Source organism: Rhipicephalus microplus, chromosome X, assembly GCF_043290135.1.
Source record: "Rhipicephalus microplus isolate Deutch F79 chromosome X, USDA_Rmic, whole genome shotgun sequence".
Taxonomy (NCBI): domain Eukaryota; kingdom Metazoa; phylum Arthropoda; class Arachnida; order Ixodida; family Ixodidae; genus Rhipicephalus; species Rhipicephalus microplus.
In genome coordinates this window covers 502,584,864-502,599,497 of record NC_134710.1, presented here as the reverse complement: position 1 = coordinate 502,599,497, position 14,634 = coordinate 502,584,864, and the positions used below count along the sequence as shown (strand labels likewise).

General features: G+C 48.6%; 1 protein-coding gene across 1 annotated transcript; it reads right to left on the bottom strand.

The window, feature by feature from the left end:
* Positions 1-2,005: 2,005 nt before the first annotated feature.
* Positions 2,006-4,545, bottom strand: LOC119185378 (uncharacterized). The gene is made up of 5 exons (XM_075877020.1): positions 4,471-4,545; positions 3,456-4,289; positions 2,585-3,383; positions 2,210-2,500; positions 2,006-2,061 (listed from the first exon to the last, which is right to left on the bottom strand). Exons 1-5 carry the CDS (start codon positions 4,543-4,545, stop codon positions 2,006-2,008), a joined length of 2,055 nt encoding a protein of 684 aa, XP_075733135.1.
* Between the last annotated feature and the right edge of the window lie 10,089 nt (positions 4,546-14,634).

The window sequence follows — 14,634 nt, the reverse complement described above, 5'->3', positions numbered from 1 at the left end:
CAAAAAGTGCAGAGTTCTTGGAAAAGTTCACTATTTTTTTAGGCGAATGGGAGGAGCATGCAGCAAAGCATGGTGGTGGTTTTCTGAGTGCAGGGACTGCCCTGGGACTTCATGTAACACTGAAAAGTACGCTGTCTCTTTTGAATTATGCCACTTCCAAGCTTCAATATAACTACTTGCTTACTGCGAACCTTAGTCAGGACAAAGTAGAGAACGTCTTTGGGACTGTTCGTCAGCCATTCGGATGTAATCATCATCCGACTGCAGGACAGTTCTTGATCATTATTAATAACCTCAGCTTCTATAGCTTAGCAAGACCACACAGGGGTAGAAAGTCTCAGCCTGAGCTGATCAGTGCACTCTTGGAGCCGTCTGACGCATCTACGCAAGAAGCTGGTAAAATGACAACTCTCGTGGACAGGCTTTTAGATGATGGAAATTTAGCAGATGCCGCAGATATGATGGAGAAGCACAGCTCCTTATTTCATCACAAGGACTTTGTAGAAAAGAAGAGTGACAGCCGATTAATTTATTATGGAGCTGGTTACGTTGTACGCAAGACCATGAAGAAAATATCGTGTCTCGAGTGTGCATCATCACTATGCATTCTTTCTATTCAGGCCACGTTGAATAGTAACGCTTCACTATCTCAAGCCTTTGATTATGGTGGCTTGCTTTACCCATCGAAACCACTTGAACGCCTTGTGACAGAACTTGAGAACGCATTTACTGGTTTTTTTTCAGACACAACCTGCTGCATGCTGAGAGCATGACCTGTTTTCTTAGCTTTATCCAAGGCAATCAAGATGGTTGGCTGCCAAGTTCACGGCCGGGAAGTGACAGCAAACATCATCAAATTCTATGCTCTCACGAGGCTGCATTTTCTCGCCAAAGCTCCAACAAAACTAGAAATTTGCAGAGGCAAAAGCAAAAGCTTCTGGAGATGAGGCGGTGCCAGTGAGTGTCGAGTCAAGTTCAGTGTTTCAGTTTCGTGTTGTGAAAAGTTATACAGTAAACCGTAAAGACGTTGCATGTGCTGATTTCTTACCTACTGTGTTCTTTCAATATTACTTTGACGCGGTTAATGTGCTGTCTTCAGCAAAAACGTGGGGGACTAATGGTACACGGTTTGCAGACCAGGCGCCGTAACGTTTTGCCCAGTTTCACTTTAAGCTGTTTACTTAGGTTATCGACAATGTGGGCGCTTGCGTAATTAGTGCCGCGGCAACGCTGAGGGCGCTTTTATTATGAGACACGATCAAAAAGCGTAGGTACAAGGCAGGATACCTATTTCGCGCAGCAAGATCGAGAACTTCAATCACGGCCAACAGAGCTACAACGTACGCGGATTCAGCAAGCAACATTCGCGTACTTTTCAGCCGAAGCCAGCAGTCTTTTGAGCTAAATTCGCGTTGATGAAAAGGCCAAGGAGCCTGCCAAAAGTGAAATGAAGGAAACAACGCTCATTTACCAAGGTGTACAACGGCAGGATAGCGCGCGCAAGCGCCCGCGCTGAATGCGTGCCAGTGAGCGGCAGCGCCACCTACCCACAGGATCGAGAAATGTTACACCAATACTCCGCCGCTCCGGAATACAAATGCATATATTTCCAGTGACTCTACCCAATCTATAGGATACAGCCTTATCAATCCGTCCATATATATACGTGTGTGTGTGTGTGTGTGTGTGTGTGTGTGTGTGTGTGTGTGTGTGTGTGTGTGTGTGTGTGTGTGTGTGTGTGTGTGTGTGTGTGTGTGTGTGTGTGTGTGTGTGTGTGTGTGTGTGTGTGTGTGTGTGTGTGTGTGTGTGTGTGTGGTATTGGTTAGAAGATGAGAAAAGGCACCTAATTTCTGCAACCCGGTCGGGAGCACGGCGCAGTGCCTGCGGGGAAGGGAAAAGGGAGAAAAGTGGAAAGAAGAGGAAAGATTAATTGAACAGTGGAACGGTCGTTATCAACAGAAGCAGCAGTCCAGAAGCAAGGGTAGGGGTGGCAAGGGGCCCATCCTCAGCGGTAGGCCACGATTCTCGTCTCGTCCAGGAACTCTACCAGGCTCCGAAGCACTGGTAGATGGGGACGAGATGAAAAAAGTAGGTGCTCTAGGGTGATTGCAGGAAGACCATGTTTCCGGTAAGCTGCGGTGACCCTCGAGCGTTCCTGGGCCAAGGCAGGGCAGGCACAGAGGAGGGTGCTCGAGGGTCTCGGGGTCGCCGCAGCGGCTGCAGGCTGGGGAGGCGCAGCATCCCTTGAGGTAGCGGCGGGCCACGGTCCACACGCATCCGGTCCGCAGCCGCAGCAGGTTGGCTCGTTCTCTCCTGGTGAGGCCTGCCTCAGGAAGACGCCTGGGTCCCCGCCCATATGCCGCCCTCTGGTCCGGATGGACTGAGGCGAGGAGCTTCTTGATACGGGCCTGCGAGTAATCTCTCACCGCCACGGCTTGAGTGATGGGGGTTCCCAGCTGATGTGCTGCCTTGGCCAGCGTGTCTGCCTCCTCGTTGCCAGCTATGCCCACGTGAGAGGGCAGCCAGTGGAAGGAGACGGACGTCCCGGCTGCTGCTAGGGCCCGGTACTTGGTTGCCAGGAGACTCCCCGTGAGCCCGGCACGGCGATGGTTGGCCAGTGTCTGCAGGGCTGCCTTGCTGTCACACAGGACTCCGACCGGTTGAGCCGGAACGTCCTCGGCCAGCAGGTCCACCACCAGGTGTAGCCCTGCCAGCTCCGCAGCGGTCGAGCTCGCCGGGAAGGGCAGTCGGCACTGCCTGCTGACGGCCCGGGATGGGATGACGCAGGCGGCCGCCGCTGAACCGTCTGGCATGACGGATCCGTCAGTGAAGACCTGGAGCCGCCCTGCCAGTTGCTGCTGGAGCTTGGAGACGGCGGCCTGTTGCAGTGCTGCAGCAGGTGTTCGGCGCTTGGTTACCCCGTCCAGGTACAGGTGGACTTCAGGCTGGTGGTGGGGTGGTGGAGGGGCCACCGGGACTGGCGGGTCCGGGACCATCTGGTGGTAGAGTGCACAGAGACCACCCATCCGTGACCTCGACTGGCTGCGAAGTCGCTCCAGGAGGGTTCTGCTGTCGGCAGCACGGTGTAGGCGGTCTACGTGCCCCAGAGCACGCTGGAGCATGTGCAGTGACAGGGGCCACTCTCCAGCCTCGGCCAGGGTCGCTGCCACAGGGGAGTACCTGGGGAGCCCCAGGATGTCCCTCATTGCTCTCCTGTGATGTCCCTCCAGGTCCAGTCTCCTGGCAGGCGTCAGGTCTACCAGTGGAAAGGCGTACAGCAGGACTGAGGACGCTGAAGCCTGGTTGAGTCGAAGCGCCAGCTTGGTTGTGCAGCCGTATCCACGCTGCGGCAGCTTGCTGATGGCTCCCTGGACTCGCCGTACCTGTGTGCAGGCGACCTTGGTAGCTCGGACCTAGGTGAGACGGTGGTCGATGGTGAGCCCCAGGTACTTCACTGTCAGCTTCCAAGGCAGGTTGTGGTTGCCGACCCTCAGCTGCTTCACGTAGCGTCGTGCTGCGGCCAGCGGGTGGATCAGCAGGGCCTCGGTCTTGGTTGCGGAGACCTTGAGTCCGATGCCACTCAGGTAGGTGGACACCACATCCAGGGCCGCCTGCAGTGACGTCCTGATGGCTGGAATGGACCGCCTGGGTCCCCGGGCCCATAGTGTCACGTCGTCGGCGTAGACAGAGCAGTGGGCTGCGAATCTGGTGCCTGTCGGAAGAGAAGTGGGGAGTCCTGCCATCGCCAGGTTGAACAGGAAGGGGCTCAGGACGGAGCCCTGTTGTACACCTGCGGTGGTGTCTCTGGGTTTGCTGGTCTCCTTGCCAACTCGAACCCGGAAGGTCCTGCCGGTCAGGAAGGCAGTCACGAAGCTGCGGAGGCACCCGTGAACGCCAAGTCGGTCCAGAGACGTCTCGACGACCTCGTGTGGGAGACTGTCAAAGGCACTCTCCACGTCTAGCAGGAGCAGCATCGCCACGTCACCACAGCTCTTGGCATCCTCAAGGGTGGCGACGACGTCGGAAATGGAATCGGCTGTGCACCGGTGGCGCCTGAAGTCAGTCAGTTGTTCCGGGAAGAACTCGAGTTGGCCAGCAATCCACTCGAGTCGCTCCAAGGCCATCTTCTCCAGCACATTGCAGGGTGCTGAGGTGAGAGAGACTGGCGTGTACGAGGAGAGGGCCATGGCTTTCTTCCGCCGCTTCAGGATCGGGGTGACGACCGCAGTGCGCCATGACTCTGGTAGGACCCCACTGCTCCAGATGTCGTTGTAGTACTCGAGCAGGTGCTAGCGGCCAGCTCCGTTCAGGTTACGGAGCATCTGGAAGGTGACACCATCAGCTCCCGGGGCACTTCGTCTTTTCGATCCTGCAAGGGCAGCCTCCAACTCGTGTTTCCTGATGGGTTCGCCGCACAGCTCTTGTACTTATGCGGCTGTCGGGAGGTGCAGCAGGCAGCTGGACAATTACCCTCGCAGAAAACTGGTCGGCCAGCTGTTCTGCCAGGTCCGCTGCCTGGATGGAAAGGTGGACGGCCAGGGACATCACTTGGTTGAACGGCCGTGGCACCATCAGCAGGCACTTCAGCAGGCGCCAGGCCTTGGTGCCATCCCGTGATCAGTCGATGGAGGCACAGACGCCCATCGTGTGTGTGTGTGTGTGTGTGTGTGTGTGCTGCGTGTGTGTGTGTGTGTGTGTGTGTGTGTGTGTGTGTGTGTGTGTGTGTGTGTGTGTGTGTGTGTGTGTGTGTGTGTGTGTGTGTGTGTGTGTGTGTGTGTGTGTGTGTGTGTGTGTGTGTGTGTGTGTGTGTGTGTGTGTGTGTGTGTGTGTGTGTGTGTGTGTGTGTGTGTGTGTGTGTGTGTGTGTGTGTGTGTGTGAAAAGCATAATTTGACAAAGGAGGTTATACGAAAACTTCTAGAGTGGTGGTCCCGTATACCCGCCCATGTATCTAAGTGAAGCCGCGGTGGCCATATTGCTCAGGGCAGAAGGAGGCGGCGCGTGCCTTTTATCGCTGTAAAGCTCTGGGCGCTTGCGGCCGTGTGTTTTGTTATAGCTACGAATTCACCTGCTCAATATTCTTAGTAGGTGAGAGAACGTGCTAGGGACTTCAATGCAGATCTGCTTCAAGTTTCCTTTGACACTTGGCGTTTTAAGCGTGCTAGAAAAACACCAGGCTTGCGCGGAACGCGCCGCACAGTCACAGCAAAATCTAGAAGAGCGGTCTTTCAGAGTAAACACTCTTTGGGATGCTACAAGCACACTGCTAGGTACCCACAACGCCATAAATAATCATGAATTTTGGGTAGTAGTCCAGCATTCACTATGCTATCCTTCGTCATTCTTTGAAGAAGCGTACGCAGTATCCGCTGCACACTTGTCGAAAATTTTGTGCATTTATTTTATGCAGTGGCTGGTGACGATGAAGAAATATGCGTGAAGTGGTTATGCGCCACGCTTAATAGTAGAAGAACAAGTTCTATAATAGGTTGGAGCATTGGATGACCCAGTCATTACTCAATTCGCATTGTGTGACGCCTGGCTGTTTCCTTTGATGTTCTAAAATGCTTTATTACTCATATTAACGCGATTCCTTTGCCGCCCTCAAGCCTGCCTAAAACCAGTTTAGAAACGAATTTCAAGCACGTGGTACGGCTCAGTGGTAGAATACTGGGCTGGCACGCAGTGGACCCGGGTTAGAAGACTATTGTGTCATTGGCGTGTTTTTTTTTATTTACTGCGTTCATAGGACTAGTGTGACTCAGTGGTAGAATACAAGGCATGCAGGCACGTAGCGAGCCCCGGTCGTAATCTCGTTGTGTCAGTAATATTTTTGATTTACTAAGTCTTTTTTTTTTTCGTTCGGTACTGGTTACGGGCAGCGGCAGCGGACAACTACGGCGCCGCGCAGGACCCATGTTCTGATCTCATAACAGCCTTCCCTGTAATAAAAACGCACTCAAGGACATCAATCCGCATTATATGTTTACACAGTTGCCTCACAGCAGAAGTAACCAGGGAGGACCAGCAGCGAAAATAAAAGTTTCACTCGGACAGAACCATAAGCCCTTGGCGAATAATGGTGCAGCGTGTGTGCAAACTCTTTTTATTATGGGGGGGGGGGGGGGAGGGGGTATTCGCTTTTTTACGTACTCGTTTGAGAAGCTTCTGGATACCCGGAGAAAACTTCCAATCCTTCGTATGATAATACGCTCTGCTTCATTATCTGGTCAATGAAATTCCGAGAAGTCTTAATATATCTTAAAAGGCCCCATGGTAAGTTTTGCTACGATGCCTTACCGTTCTTTTTCAGCTGTTAGTTGTACCTAGTTGACAAAGAATTTCAGTTTTTGCTTTTTTTCGCCTGCAGCACTCATTTGTGGGGGAGGTTTGTGGGTGGCTAGATTTTGGCAGCTCTATGAATGAGAGACGCTTTAGGCGAAAGTGTATTTTCTTGACTTTTCAGAAAAGCTCGTTTCCTTTTTTTTCCTCTATAGAGATGCATATCACAACATCAGAAATTTAGGCATTAGGAGCGTAGTGTTCCTGCAAATATAATAAACTACCTTTCAAAAACGAAGCGCTTACTTGTATTAGACACACTCATGTACTGGCTTTTGTAAGTGCGCATGGAAACGATGCAACCACGGCAGTAATGTTCGAAGCTTGCATCTCGTTATTTACCCTGTCTCATCGAAGCAGCCTGCTTCAGCATGTGTACTGACCATCAGCCGTAATTCTTTTTTGGCGCTTAACCTTCTGGCCTTAGAGCACACTCTCATGTGCCGTGCAACATGACGTCTTTGGAATCCTGAGACATACAAAAATTATTCAAAGTGTCTCTGTGCACCCGGACGTAAAAAGCGAATCTATGTACTCACGATTGCAGTCGTAGTCGTGAAAATGAGAGAGGAAAAGCGAGTGAGCGAAGTATGCCTACTTACACATCGAAAGTTGAGCCCGGAGTCCGCTTCACATGATTTGTGCAGCCAAATGCTACCCAAAATCCCACAATCGTCGTCTCAAAAAGTGGTCACAGCCTAGTTCAGAACCATCTTGTTCAATTAGAGGTGCACAGACAACATTACTAGCACAAAAACAACTTGAAAGCCACGTACGCTACAATGCGCCCATCCGCTTTCTACGCTGAGCAATATGGTGGCGCACCGGCTTTAGCCACGGAGCTCTTCCGCCACTCCAGAGGTTTTAGCGAAACCTCTTTGGATTTGATCATTTGACACAGTACTGAGAAGTGTGCAGGGCAGATAACGTGGGAGATAGGAAGGCTGCAGTCGACGATAAATTATGCACTGATGTCACATATAATGTAAGACAGGCTCGGGGGAATGCACATATATGAATATAGTTGCAGTACTCAGGGTAGTGATCACAAACGTATCTAGCTATGTTTTGAAAGAGCAATGAAAATGTAAAAGAGACATTACATGAGCAACTACACCGGCATTTTTATTCAGAAAGGCAAATAGAGTTAGCCACGAAACAAATTGAGAAAGTAATCACCGAGGATAATAAAACAGTGTCGACATGCACGAATCTCATTAGACTGTTTGAGCTAGAGCTTGCTGAGGCATGTGACAAGTCAACCCGGAAAAGAAGACACAAACGCAAGAGTTGGTGGGGTAAGGAAGTTAAGAGAGCCATAGCAAAACTTCAGGGAGAATCTAGGGAACACAGACATGCTAAGCAGCGAGGTGAACCGACAGATTATGTTGAAAGAAAATGGCATATCTTTCTAAGCTGATGAAGGAAAACATCCCTTCTGTTCAATAAAAAAATGGAAGAAAGGGGGCTCAGTGGCTGGCAAAAGTACATAAAACGGATGTTAAGACAACCGCTGAATTTCCGTCTAAAGAGCTCCCTACGTAATGATACAAACCTAGAGCAGAGGTTTATAACCAGCTCCAAGTGTTAGGCTAGAAGGGTACGAACCTGTTTAATATATAGGAACAAGGGTGATAGAAAAATTTCAACAAAGAAGTGCCTTATGCACCACAATAGACAAGGATGAACAAGTGGCGCAATGGCTTCATTTTCACAACGAGAGTGGGAAAGGGTTGAGAAGAGGGTTCATAGTAGTACATGAACATGCACTGTCAGCATCCCAGTTATGCTGATAAAGGAATTGGGTTCCAAGTCTAAGCAAACTTTGAGAGAGGCGGCGAACAAAACAAATAATCAATGGTGAAGTCTGATGGATGGAAACTAAGCAGGTTGAGCCTTATGTACAAAGGAAAGGGGAACAAAGCTGACATAAGCAATTACCATACTATAACAATGACATCATTGGTTTACAGGCTGCATAGTGATACAGATTGATTGCAGGCATAGATAGAGGATGAGGAGGTGCTGGGGAAACTGCAGAATGTATTTCGGAAACAAAGTAGATTGGAAGACAATCTGTCCTCACATGATGCAATGCATCGAAATAGCAGGAAAGGAACACAGACCCCTGTACTAGCATTTTTGGATATCAAGGGAGCGTACGATAGCATTGTTCAAGAGGACTTGTGGGGAATACTGGTCATGCTATGTGTGGAACATGGAGTCCCTAATCTTTTAATAGATATCTCTAAAAGTGACCAGGTAGTTATAAAATAGAAAAAACAGGTATCCGAGCCTACAGAGATAAAACGGGGGCTTAGGCATGGCTATCTTCTATCAAGTTGTTATTCGTGATGTACCTACAAGGATATTAGAGGCCCAAGTAGCTGGGAGTGGCCTGGGCTTCAGCCTCTGTTTCGTCAAAGAAAAAAAACTCATTGAACTCCTAGGCATTACTAGCATTAATGTACGCAGAAGATATACAGGGTGTCCAACGTAACTTTAGCCAGATTTCAAAAAGATGCCGGAACACGTAATCACGACGCGACCAAATGCATGTTCCTCACCATTGACTGGAGTTAGTCAGGATGTTTTTGTGTTCTCAATTATTGTTTAGTTAGATATGTTTAATTAACTAACTTCTTAAGAAAGAAAGGCACATAAAATTTCGATGATAAAGTTGTGGATCGGTTTGAAAAACTTCCGATTAGACAGGTTTGAACTTTATATTAGTTGGCTATTAGTGTTTTTTCTGCTAATTACAAATGCCCGCGAAACACAAAAATACCACGTGACAAACCCGCTCGTGCACCAGTGCGCGCAGTGATTCTAGTGCTCCCTAACGTTCCGCGTACGAACGACCACAGCACTTGCCCCATTGTGTTGTCTCGGCAGGGCCGCAACGATGGTGGTGGCTTTACGATCAACACGTTTTTCTAACGGCCACAAAAATGACAACTGCTGTGACTGCTTATCGCTGACAGGAACCGGTGCGAGGGAAGCGTGTCGTTTGTACGCGGGACGTTAGGGAGCACTAGAATCATCGTGCGCACTGACGGGCGAGCGGGTTTGTCACGTGGTATTTTTCATATTTCGCGGGCATTTGTAATTAGTAGAAAAACACACCTAACAAATAAACTGTTCAAAACTATCTGATCGGACGTTTTGCAAACCGATGTATAACTTTCTCATTGAAATTTCTATCTATCTTTTCTTAAAAAGTTAGTTATATAAACGCATCTGATTAAACAAAATTTGAGAACACCAAAAACAGTCTGGCTAACTCCAGGCAATTGTGAGTAACATGCGTTTGGTCGTGTCGTGATTACGTGTTCCGGTATATTTTTAAGCTCTGGCCAAAATTACGTGGGACACCTTGTATAGTGCTAATGGCCGACAACAAGGAAAATTTGCAGGGATTGATAGACGCCTGCGATAATGAGGGAGATAATTGATTGATTGATTATTGGAGGTTAGTGGCGCAAGGGCCAGTGCTGGCCAAAGAGCACCATACAAGACAATATGAGCTGTTAGTTGGAGGATTATTTTTTGGCGGTCGATGTTGAGTGGCTGTAAAGCGTTCTTAAAAGTTTCGTTAAATGCACGTTGTGTATATACAGTAAGGGCATGGTGAAACCTATAAAACATATAAAAAGGCACGACAAGGTGATAAAAACGCCAGTCTCGGGTTATCAGAAGCAGTCTGTCTCCGGCACCCTTGGGTTCAAGGGTCAGGAGGCATCTGCTGTACAAGTTCTATATCACAGCACCAGTCTCTAAAAGGAGGCTGTGCTACAAATCCAATCACCGGATAAATTGCAACAGTTCAGTGTCTCGTATAAATGCTAATACTTGTTCGGTAGTGAAAAAGGGTTCTATTACAAGTAACATTTGTAGATGAAGGGGAATGTGTTGTGTGTGAAGCGGAGGGAAGTATTTCTTTCTTAGAGCTTCCAGTTCATGGTATTTTATTAAGACATGCAACACCGTTAGGAGCTTGTCGCATTTATTGCAAATAGGAGCTTCACTGTCGGTCAATAAAAAAGAGTGCGTGTCGTATATGACCTATTTTAAAGCGACAAAAATGACTTCAGTACGCCGTACTTTGCCTAATGGCTGCCAGTTTCTGAGCTGGGGCTTTATGGCGTGGAGCTTATTCAACGTTTAACTGTCCCACAGGCGTTTCCAGTAGCCTCTAAGTTTTTTTGCGGAGGAAATATTTCATTTCTAAGGCTGGTACGGCTCCTAACGGATTTGTAGGTTTTGTTGCCACCGATACTACGGTTTGGTCTGCAGCCATGTTTCCCTTGATGCCTCTATGGCCGGGTACCCAACGTAATGTTACATGCTTCTTAGATACAAGCACCAAACACAAGAATACAGCTCATTCAAGACCGGATTTTGGCTTTTGAAAAAGTACAAGAGATTTTACAACACTTAAAGAATCGGTAAATATAACGGCTTTCTGTACACTTGTGTGCTTTATATGTTTAATGGCCGATAGTACAGCGTATGCCTCCACCGTATTTCGTTTCGGTGTGGAGAACATCCAATTCAGAAAAGGACAGTCCAAGTGCTGCATAAGCTACTCCAGTATATAACTTTTATGCATCTGTGTAGTATTCCGCACATGAGTATTTAGCCTGAAGTTATCGAAAGTACATTTGAATGTGGACCTCTGGAGCATGCTTCGAGATTTCCATAAACGATGTGGCACAGTCGACTAGTTGCTACTGCCATGGTGGTAGAAGTCTTGCTGGTGGCAATAAACGATGTTCTAAAAGTGGGACATTAATTTCTTCAGCAAGGCATCTCACGCGCAGTGAGAACGGCTCCCTTACAGGGGGTCGGTTGTGGAAGAATGTAAGCGATGATGTGTCATTTATGATACAGTAGCAGGGGTGTTCTGACATGGAGCTGACTTTCATGAAGTAGATGAAACTGGTGTATGCTTTTTGTACCTAGAGTGACCACTCATCTGATTCTGCGTATAGGCTCTGTACTAGACTTCTAAAAGCACTGGTCGCTAGGTGGATATCCAGATGGTCAACAGGGTCTAACAACTTGAGGGCAGTCGGTGTAGCAGAATTGTAAACAATAGTTCAGTAATCTAAACGCGACAAAATGAGACTTTTGTACAGATTCATCAGACATTTTCGGTGACTTCACCGTGTTGTGTGTACGAGAAGCTTTAGTATGTTCATCGTCTTCAGACACTTCACTTTCAAGTGTTTCAAGGGAGGAATGAACGTGAGTTTTGTGTCAAGATTGATGCCGAGAAATTTAGGCTCAGAGTCTTCTGGTATTTTTCTTCCGCAGACCTCATTTTTAAGGCGCGGTGCGAACGCTCTCTTATTTGTGAAGAGAACGCATGCGCTTTTCTGTGGGCTCAGCCTAAATTCATTTTGGTCCGCCAATTTAGCAACTCTATTTAGGCAAAGTTGAACATGTCGTTGGCAGATAGCAAGATTGCACGTTTTGAAACCTATTTGCACGTCATCTACATATACAGAATAGAACATGGCGGGTAAAAGGACTTTGATGAGGGAGTTAATCTTCGCAATAAACAACGTACAACTTAGCACACCGCCTTGCGGAACACCAGTTCCCTGGGTGAACGTCCTGGACAAGGATGCACCAACCCTCACACGAAAGGTGCGGTTAGTGAGGCAGCTTTAGATTGTGTTCAGCATGTTGCCACAAATATCCATTGCAGAAAGGTCCTGAAGAATACCATAACGCCATGCCATGCTGAAGCCATCTCGTGGGCCACGTCACTGTGCAACCCTCGTATAGCCGAAAGCGTGTGCAATTTCTTAATTGGGAAAGACAGCCTGAACACCATGTCCGACGTAATCAAGCACTGTCGTACCTTTGAATCCCTCAAGATGCGACGGATCTCTCCGAAATTCGGCCGCTTGTCCAACGTCCCCACCGTGGCTAGTGTTGAAGCAGTGCCACCAAACGACCTTGCTTTGATCTCACGGCAGATTTTTAGAGAAGAGCTGCTTTGATGACAGCAAACTTACCATCACCCCAGAAATTTTCAGGATGCCTACGCAAGCGAACTAGACTGTGTGCGGACTCCGGTTACTCTTGCACCATAGCAAACATCGATCAACACAGTAGACGTGTATGAATACCAAGGCATACGGAAGGCTGGATTCTCACTTCGACCACCTCCAAATTACGAACAAAGTTTTCGCCTACCTCGTTACCCAACATCGCCTGCCAACGGTGCCCCTGGCCCCACCGTGGTGGTCTTGTGGCTAAGGTACTCGGATGCTGACCCGCAGGTCGCGGGATCAAATCCCGGCTGCAGCGGCTGCATTTCCGATGGAGGCGGAAGTGTTGTAGGCCCGTGTTCTCAGATTTGGATGCACGTTAAAACCCCAGGTGGTCGAAATTTCCGGAGACCTCCACTACGGCGTCTCTCATAATGATATGGTAGTTTTCGGACGTTCAACCCCACATATCAATCAATCAATACGGTGCCCCTGAAGAGTGGCACCACTATCCCATGCCTTCTGAGAGGAGTCGTTACTCTGAGGAGCGACTGACCTTCGACGAATTCCGCGTGCTACAACTGTGGCGTTCCAAGTCACATCCCACGTTTTTGCGACCACCGCCCATATCAGCGACAGGTTTTGTACACGTCTCACCAACCTTTCCACCGTCCGCTCTGCACGTCACGGAAACCACGCGCACCAACCAAGTCACGCTACCCCTCGCCGGCCTCTGATCGAAGTTTTACGTCACCGCCAGCTCCACGTGCTCCACGATCGCCGTCGCCACGGCGACGCACACGGTCACCACCACCAGAAAACTAGTGGCTGCGGCCAGTGGGGGTGAGGCCATGAGATCGCAGGCGCTATCTACAGATATACTCCCGTCAGTGTTTATGTTGAAGAGCAGAGTTCATGTAGTTGTCGATGGAGTGGCTACTGTGGCACTTGTGGATACAGACGCCACAGTCTCAGTGATGAGTATAAATTTTAAGAACCTGCTAGGACCTAAAGTGATGTTTTGCCTGAACCGTGGTGTGACATTTCGTGGTGTAAGTGGCGACACGTTGTTCGCGGTGAGATATTGTACTGCGGACGTCTCGCTGTGTGGCAAGGTGTTTTGCAGAGTTTGGTGTTATTCCACGGTCTACACATGACGTTATCTTGGGTATCGACTTCTTGCGTGAGTGTGGGGCAACTTTGACAGCAGAAGTGGACACCTTTCCATACATGGTACTTTCCCAGCAGCGCTCTTGAGAAATCCCTGTCGAGATGAATGCAGCTTTTTCGTCTCCGTGGGCACAGTCGTTTCTGCATTTTCTGCTGTGTGTGTTCCCGTGACATGTTCCTGTAACAACGCTGGCATGTTTGACACCATGATCAAACCGATTCACTTGGCATGCCTGAAAAAGAGCATTCTCATTCCCCATTCTGTAGTGTCAGTCGTTTATGGACAAGTAGGTATGCAGACAATGAACAGTTTCATGGAGCCTGAAGTTTTGCCAGGTGGCATGAAACTTGCAGTATTTAGCTCCGAATCATCTACGACGCTGGTTGTACTTGTTGATGCTACAGGACAAAAAGAACATCTGGGCTCACGAGGTTCAGAGGACGCCCAATTGCTACAAATGGTCAGCCAGACACTTGACCAAACCAAACCTCATACACTGCTCGAAGTTTTGTCTAAGCACTCCAAGGTGTTCAATTTTTCTAAAAACGTTCAAAAGCCCTTACTTCCGGCGTCCCGGATACGTCATCAGATCCACACCGAGTCAGCGCATCCGATTAGGCAGAAGCCTTACCGAGTGACATCATCGGAGCGCAAGATCATCGACGAGCAAGTCCAATAAATGCTGGAAAACAGAATAATATAGAGAAATCGGCAAGTCCATGGGCTGCTCCCGTCATTCTAGTGAAGAAGGATGGTACGTGGAGATTTTGCGTTGACTACCATCGACTGAATTCTGTTACCGAGAAAGACGTCTATACACTGCCGCGCATCGATGACGATCTAGATTGCCCGCATTCCGCGTCCTACCTTTCATCCGTTGACTAGAGATCAGGTTACTGGCAAATTCCAATGCACGCAGCTGACAAAGAAAAGAAGGCATTCGTTACGACCAACGGACTTTACGAATTCAACGTAATGTCATGCGGGTTACGTAATGCTCCTGTGACATTCGAAAAATTTTTGGACTCTATATTTTGTGATTTAAAATGACATATATGCATGTGTTACCTTGATGATGTCGTAATTTTGGACGTACGTTTGAGGAACACAACACTCGC

What these genes read in the sequence shown, in the direction of transcription:
- LOC119185378 (XM_075877020.1), bottom strand. Translation starts at nt 4,545, where the DNA reads ATGTCCCTGGCCGTCCACCTTTCCATCCAGGCAGCGGACCTGGCAGAA. An exon ending in CCGACCAGTTTTCTGCGAGG is followed by an intron (nt 4,290 to 4,470) that starts GTAATTGTCCAG and finishes GCTGGCCGCTAG; the next exon opens with CACCTGCTCGAGTACTACAA. An exon ending in ACCTGCCTTGGAAGCTGACA is followed by an intron (nt 3,384 to 3,455) that starts GTGAAGTACCTG and finishes GCCTGCACACAG; the next exon opens with GTACGGCGAGTCCAGGGAGC.